Source organism: Triticum urartu, chromosome 3 (genome assembly GCF_003073215.2).
Source record: "Triticum urartu cultivar G1812 chromosome 3, Tu2.1, whole genome shotgun sequence".
NCBI classification, from domain to species: Eukaryota; Viridiplantae; Streptophyta; class Magnoliopsida; order Poales; family Poaceae; genus Triticum; species Triticum urartu.
Window position 1 is genome coordinate 509868521 of NC_053024.1, and position 8483 is coordinate 509877003.

At 41.6% G+C, this 8483-nt stretch overlaps 1 protein-coding gene across 1 annotated transcript; it reads right to left on the minus strand.

Annotated features, from left to right (window-relative positions):
* Positions 1-5189: 5189 nt before the first annotated feature.
* On the minus strand, positions 5190-7051 carry LOC125544672 (anthocyanidin 5,3-O-glucosyltransferase-like). The gene has a single exon (XM_048708418.1). The coding sequence runs from the start codon at positions 6963-6965 to the stop codon at positions 5550-5552; it is 1416 nt and encodes a 471-aa protein (XP_048564375.1). The 5' UTR covers positions 6966-7051; the 3' UTR covers positions 5190-5549.
* Positions 7052-8483: the final 1432 nt, after the last annotated feature.

Sequence of the window (8483 nt, forward strand, 5' to 3'; positions counted from 1 at the left end):
TTCTACTAAAATGGGGCCGGAGCAGCAGCCGCAATCGGCAACCATGCCAGCGAATAGTTTAAATGTGTTGCCCAACACACATAAGAAAAGAACCGGCCTGCCGTCACACAGGTCCGCTTTTCTCCGAGTGACTTGTGATTTCAGGATTTACATTACATCGTCAGCTGCTTCTGCTTGCCTATACGGGCTGGCCATGACGATGGTCATTAAAGAGCACCATTGTCATTCATGCATGATTGTCTCTACTACCACCTCTCTCTCAATTTACAGAGCGTGCGTGTGTCCCTAAGTCATTAATTTGACCAACCTAATACAAGTCATATATTACAAAAAATATATCAATATAAACTTCAGATGTTCTATTTTCAAACCGTATAATTTTTATATTATATAGTTTATATTAAGGTGATAAAATTAACAACCTAGGTATACGCGTAGTAATTCACTTGAGCTATATGTAAGTACCCTGAATTTAAATTTGGGCCAGTCAATTTTTTGGCCGATGATTCTTAATCTAAGATTTGTGATTTTTTTCTCGGCTGTTCTTTGAGTTGGGTTTCTTTTAGACAACTTTGAGTTGGGTTTTGCTATATTTTTGACTGGCAACATATATTTGGTCAGTCAAGTTGCTATTGGGCTGAAGCCCATTACCTGTACCTCCTAGCACATCCCTCTTTCCCTTTGTTTTTTTCTCTGTTTTTCAGTTTTTATGTGTTTGTCCTTTTTTTGCTTTATTAGTTGGTTTTATTTCTTTTTTCCTTTGTAGGTATTTATGGAATCTTGGGTGTGTGTAAATATATACACAATCTATGTATGTGCAAAATCACACTATTATATGATTGTTGTTTGCATTCTACAAAAGTACAATTTTGGTGCAAAGTTGTGTGTAAGTTTTTTTCCCTTTTCTTAGTATCTTTATTCTTAAAGAGTAATACCAATGGCACTAGTCATTGTTCCGTATACAATTTTATTATTTTGATTTTTTATTATTTCATATTTTTTCTTTTTAAGGTAATACCAATGCCACTACTTCATTCCTTTTCTTAGGATTTTTTTGGCCAAATTTCAACTATTATATGCTTATTCTTTCAAAAACGCAAGTTTTGTGTATATTGTGTGTAAATTTTGTCATTCTTTGTTTTAGATTTGTTTTCATTTTCTTTCGGGTCATACCAATGTCACCAATTCATTCTTCATTTGAAATCTCATTATTTTAATTTTGCTTTAGTTGTTATTTTGTTGTATTTCTTATTAAAGGGCAATACCAATACCACTAATTTATTTTTTCTTATAATACTTCATTATTTTGTTTTTTGTTATTGTTTTATTTATTTCTTCTTTCAGACTAAAATCAATGCCACTAATTCATTCCTTCTAGTGTTTTTTGTGTGAAAATTCCACTTTCATATGCTTATTCTTGCACATTATAGAAAAGTGCAATTTTTGTGTATATCATGTGCAATTGTTTCATTTGTTTTCTTTTTTAATTTTTCTCCTCTAAAGGGCAATACAATGTCATTAATTCATTCTTCCTTAGAAAACTTCATTGTTTTGATTTTTTTAATTTCATTTGCCTTGTTCTTAAAGGGTAATAATAATGCCACTAATTCATTATTCCTTAGAAAACCTCATTATTTTGCTTTTATATCATTTTCTTTCTTCTTTAAGCATACGATTAATTCTTTCCTTCTAAGGACACTTCTTTTTGCGAAAAATCCACCATTATATGCTTATTCTTGCATATTATATAAAAAAGCACAATTTCTATGTAAGTCATGCACAAATTTTGCCATTCCTTCTTTTTGTTATTTTCTTTCTTCTTAAAGGGTAAAATCAATGCTACTAATTCATTCTTCCATAGAAAACTTCATTATTTTGTTTCTTTTTAAAAGGTAAAATCAATGCTACTAATTCATTCTTTCATAGCAAACTTCATTATTCCAGTGTATGCAGTGGATTCGCCGAACTGGGACACATGGTTCGCCACCGTGCACGAACAGTGATACCGGTTGAGCTTCAAGGGACCGCCCCGTGCATCACGCCCTCGCCACTCCACCACCACCACCAGTCGTGGTGAAGGAGGGGGATGAGGAGGCCGATGGGGCCTACATTGCGGACGTCGAGGAGGCCACAAGGAGGGCCATCAAGGAGTCCGAGCTCGACGAGCTCCCTAGGTGGCCTGGCCTTGCGCAGGCGCTGGCTAAATCGGCGGCTGGTGTGTCGGCCAACGTGCCCCCACTGCCACCAGCACCGTCCGCGCCTGAGCATGCACAGACATTGGTCGCGGATGAGCAGAGTGCCTATGTACGTGTCGCGTATGCCTGTGTAGGTGGGCATGACCGACAAGAAGGCCGAGCACCAGGCGGCGAAGCATGAGATAGAGGCCAGGCGGTAGGTGAAGCAGTAGCAGACGGCGTTGGCGGCCTTCCAATAGGCATTCCCTTGGATGGAGGCGTCGGCCTACGTCGACCTGACCAAGAGGACGCCGCCACCGCCAAGATTTACGCCCTACCGTTGGATGCTTTTTATTTTAATATTTTTTGTCTTAATTAATATAAACTAGACTTCTGGTGGCTAGTTTTGTTTCTTTATAATACCGAAGTTTGGCGCAAATGTGAAATGCGCCCGTCCACGTTTGCGCACCTAAGGTTCGATGGACAAAAATAGATATTGACGTCCGTCTAGCCAGACCAAGCGGACAAAATCTGTGTTTGAGCCGCCGCGTTGGAGTTGGCCTAAGACCATGGACCCAGGTGGGCTAGCCATTCCCACAACACATACCTTTCTTTCAAGAGGCAAATACACCCGTGGTGCATGAAGTTGCACAGGATTATCACTTTGGTGCCTAAAGTTCAAAAATACATAAACTTGATCAATAAACTTGTGTCATGGTGTAAATACGGTGCAATTTTTCTATTCGTAGACATCAATGAGCCAACGGGCCCTGCCAACATGTCCCCTGGGCCACTGGCAGTAGTTGAAATATCAAATTTTGCGAATACACCCTGAATTGGTATCAAATCTGGCCGGAGGATCGTGTTTTCACACGCGGCATAAATCCATCGTGCTAAGAAACTCCACCGCTTGATGTATGACGGAAACATAAGACAACCATGTGCATAACTTTTTAAGATGGACATGCTCGTGAATCTAAAATAGCCTGTGCTCAGAGCGGCCACTTTTCGCATGCTAGCTTTTTTATTACTTTTTCAGAAATATGTAAAAATAATAATACGAATTAGAAACCACAGTAAAAAGATAAAACTAGAATATTCATGTGTTATGAATAATATAGATACAAATAACATGACTTACTTTAAAAAATCTTCAAGTAATTTAAAATATATTCACGTATTACTTTAAAGAAATACTCATATGATAAAATATATATTTATGATTTATAATTTTTTGGTATAATTTTTAAAAAACCACATAGCTAATAAACATGCCGACCTAATTTTAAAAATGTTTATATATTTACATACATGGTGTTGACGTTTTCATATATTAAAATAATACTTGAATATATTCCAAATGAAAATAAAATATTATTTTAAAAATTATTCATACAGAAAAATAACATATCTGCAGTCTGAGCCACACTAGAGTATTTAGTTTTCCATACATCTTTTCCTATTTAGTTTTGTTTAAGCATAAATCTGAAAAGAATTGCCGTTTGTTTGAGAGGTAAAAAAAGAATTGGCGAACAGACAAACTTTATTAAAAACATGTGAACACTTTTCAAGAAGGAATGCACATTTTCTTTAACATTTTAGAAATTACCTGCACATATATTTTTATAATTTAACAAATTACGTTAATACTTTAATTAAATATGTAAACATGTATTAAAATTGTAAAAGATTTTGATAACTGAAATATCATTTTTAATGCGAGTTTTATCATGTAACATTTTGAAGCGTATATTACTAAGTTATTATTTTTAAATCGCCCATTTTAATTATTATGAAAACATACATTTTTGAACTCTATCTTTGGAAATGATAATTTAAAAATAGTTTTTGTAGATCCGGTGCCATATTTTTGTAATAGTTTTATCGGATTCCTAGATCAAAATTCCAAGTTACATGCTCAAACAAAAAAAAAACTCCAAGTGACACACAATTTATTGTTTGCTCTTAAAAATATATGTCACTCAGTTAGTAATGTATAATAATTTCCCATGACACATCAACTTACTTCTTCTTCTTCTTTTTTTGCGGGGATCAACTTACTTCTTCTTCAACATTAAAACTAATCATTTAACCTCGATCACTATATTCAACTTAGTAAGACATATGATAGTTTTATGTTATAAAAAATGGTCAAAGTTCCACACATGTAGAGGTCACATATGACATACATATGTGAAGTTTGGTAAGATAATGTGACAACTTTTAACTCAAAGAAAATAATATGTCAATTTTTAACTCAACAAAAAAAACTAGCATGTAAAATGGGCCGCTACGACGGCAGACCATTCTAAGCTGACGAGTGTGTCATCTTCCATATAAAAACTTCCCTCGAATAAACGAAGAGGTGGGTTGTCCAATTTACTCGTCAAATATGGGTTGGTGCAGTGCCTAGATTACTTTATTTTTGAACCACTGCGTGGGTTTGATCCCCAGCTGCTGCTATTTTTCAAATCGTTTTGGGTTCCTTTTTCCACGATTTGACACTAATTCATGGTGTTTTCCAAAAAAAGCACCACCCTACGGCGAGATTCAATGCCAATTCGATGGGTTTTCTGTAAAATGCCATATTCTAGTTACTGGCAGTGGCTCAGGGGCCACGCTGGCATGCCATGTAGGCACCGTTGATGTCTACGGACAGAAGTTGCACCGTATTTGTATCACGACACATGTTTATGCACTTGTTTTATGTATTTTTCAACTTTAGACACCAAGTGGTCATCCTGTGCAACTTCATGCACCACGGGTGTATTTGTCTCTTCTTTCAATTTGCCCAAAGAATAATGGGTATTTTTTTGCATGATATTCACCTATTAAACCTTCTTGGAGATGGTGTAAAATAAAAATCATGGCTTGATGCTTTATTTTTTTTCTATTACAGTTCACCAAGCATATTGGCATCCAAGTGAATTTCAACATCTAGGCATATAGTCATAGATGAGAGGACTGATTAAACGAAAGGTTGCAATAATTTATGATTGAAGAGTTATACTAGTATTGACGCCAATATACAATAGAGTCACTACTTTGATGAAAAGGATGTTACAAAACATCGTATAAGAGCACTTATTTGGTAATTATTCCATGACATATGTTTCATTGCCCCGCAAAAGAAACATATGTTTCACAGTTTTCACTCAACAGTCACATACCACCTCCATTTCACATTTCCACTACACGAAAGAAAAGCAAATTACCAGTGTTACCTCCGTCCCAAATTAACATGTCTACATATTTTCGTGTCTCTAGACAAATCTAGAACAAATAATTTAGGACGGAGAGAGTCGTATTTGTTTTTCAATAATAATAATAAAGTTGTTAAAAAGGCTCTTTGCAATCCTTGATGCCTTGAACGATTCAGTCGTTTGTCGAAATCTTCAGACTATCCAGCAAGTCAATGATTGCTGCCGCCGAGGATCCACCGATCTCCAGTGCATTGGCAGCAATCTCTTGCGCCTTCGTCATCCTCTGCCTGATCTCGTTCCCTTGCTCGGACTCCATGACCAGTCTCACCTTCGCCTCTACCTCCTCCGCTTTCACCATCGCCTCGTCGTAGCCGTTCAAGGCCACCCCAAGTTTCATCTCCTCCACGACGAACACCTTGTTCATCCTCTGCTCCGCGTACATCGGCCAGCACAGCATCGGCACCCCCGCCATGACCGCCTCCAGCGTGGAGTTCCACCCGCAGTGCGTCACAAACGCTCCAGTCGCCGGGTGCCGGAGCACCTCCACCTGCGGCGCCCAGGACGACAGCTCCATTCCGCGTCCCCGTGTTCTGTCCAAGAATCCATCCGGCAGCAGCGCATCCACCGCCGCGTCACCCCGCCCCTCGAACCGCTTCGTCGAGTCGGCGTCCGGCGCGACAGGCGCGCGCACGGCCCAGAGGAACGCGTGACCGCTCTTCTCCAGCCCCACGGCTATCTCATTTAGCTGCTCCGCCGGCACCGAGCTCGCGCTCCCGAAGCAGACGAACACCACGCTCCCCGCCGGCTGCTTGTCCAGCCACACAAGGCATTCGTGATTCGCGTTGCTCCCTCTCTCCTCGCCGACCAATGGGCCGACGCAGAACAGTTTCGGCAGTGACTCGCCGGGGCGGGGAATTCCCTCCTTTATCGCCTTCACGGCGCGGGGCTCCAGCCACTCGAACGTGTTCGACAGAATGCCCTTCGCTCTGGGAAGCTGCTTGAAGAGACCAAGAGTGGTACTGTACTGCCTGTTGTCACGATCGAGCAGGACCTCCGGCAAGTCGGACGCCGGAATTGGGTGAACTCCAGGGAAGTGCAGCAAGGAGCGCCCCATCTCCCCGAAGGAGACGGCGGAGCGCATGACGGGGATATGCAGGAAGGTGGCAAGAGCCGACACGCAAAGGGTGAAGAACACGTAGGCTGGGACACCGAGCTCTGCGGCTGCGTCAAGCCCGTACGCGCAGAAAAAGTCGGTGATGAGAGCCTTCACAGACGGGAGAGACCTCAGAAAGGCGAGGAGGGCGGCGTTGGTGGCGCGGATGTCGGCGATGAGGGTGATGAAAGGGTCGGCGTTGGGATCGGCCGCGTCCTCGGAGCGGGTTGTTGCCGGCGGGAGCAGGTGGAAGGATACAGCAGGGTAGGAGGCAGAGAGGCGGGCAATAGTTTGTGAGGAGTCACCTGTGGACGGAACATCGGCGACGGCGACGGTGACGGGAGCGCCATGTCCGGCGAGGTGATTCGCGAGCTGCGTCATGGGGTGGAGGTGACCCCTGACCATCCATGTGTAGAGCACGACGGTGCTTCCCATAGGTGGTTGTGTTCCTTGCCTACTTTGCAAATTGTGTCACGCAACTGAAGGAGAGAGACTGAGTGGAACTGGCAAACTGAAAAAGAGACTTATAGTGGCTAGCAGGCTAGATATGCTTATCGTGAATTCAGAATCAACCGAGCAGGCCAAGTACTTAATTGATGATACTCATGACAGGCGGCTAGTTTGCTAAATAAAAAGGGAGACAGGCGGCCACAACGAAAATTAAAATTGGTAGTAGTAATGTTTCGCTCTCGCAGGGGACTTAGCACTAGTTTTCATAAGAAAAAAAAAGGAGAGCATCTTCAACAACAACTCTTCCCCCAATAAATTTTTTCAGTATTGAGAGAGTAGAGAACTCGTTTTGCTTCAACCGCTTTCCTTTCACCAATAAATTAGGGTCTAGCTATATGTAAGTCGCGTGAAAATTTATTTTGGATAAGTTTAGATTAAAATCCAATCATCGTATTTCTTTCTTTTTCCTTAGGCTTCTTCCTCCTACAACCATTTCTTCTCTCAAAAAATTAACTTATCGAAATTACAAATTCAACTTGTTAGAATAAATTCAAAGCACTCCGTCGATCATCCGAGGACCAAGCAATCACACGAGCACGACACCGAGATTTGTTAACGAGATTCACCGATATGGCTACATCCCCACGGCTTGACTACGGATGCTCCTCCCCGTGACACCGTCACAATACCGCACCCGCCCCCCGGGCGCCGACACACGCCGCCGGCTCCCCCTTGCGCGCCTGTGCTATTATGTTGGCATAGGTTACATCGTGTGTCTATCCCCGCTATATATAAAAGGCTTAGGATACAAGTGTCCTATTAGGACACAACTCCACATCCTATGTAAACACAATACAACTCCTAGTCTAACTGTAACCTACCTTATACACAATATTCGGCACAAATCTAACAAACTCCAACTTGACGAATATTCTCCACCACCTTGAATTCGTCAATGCGTCAAACTTCCATGTACATTGGACTTGAGTTATCCCATGAGTACCGCTGCTACTCCAAAGACTCCATACTGCTCCATATGACTCCATATGCGTCAAAACATTTTTCTAGACTCAACAACGTCAGCGATTCGATCAAGCAGGGGGCTCCTAAGTCGGGGAAGACTCTGATTACCAACTTGTAACACCCATGATGTGGCTATATCTCCCACGTGTCGGAGCACGACTTAGAGGCATAACCGCATAGTAGGCATGTCGCAAGAGGGGTAATCTTTACACATCCCATGTACTGAATAAGATAGGGATAAAGAGTTGGCTTACAATCGCCACTTCACACAATACATAAATATAGCATTACATCATCCAGAATACAATCAAGGTCCGACTACGGAACCAAATAAAGAAAGACAACCCCTAATGCAATAGATCCCCGATCGCCCCGACTGGGCTCCACTACTGATCGACTGGAAACGAAACAACACAACGAACACGATCTTCATCGAGCTCCTCCTTGAGCTCGGTTGCGTCACCTGCACGGTTATCATCG

Coding starts and splice junctions, on each gene's coding strand:
- LOC125544672 (XM_048708418.1), bottom strand. CDS start 6,965: ATGGGAAGCACCGTCGTGCTCTACACATGGATGGTCAGGGGTCACCTC.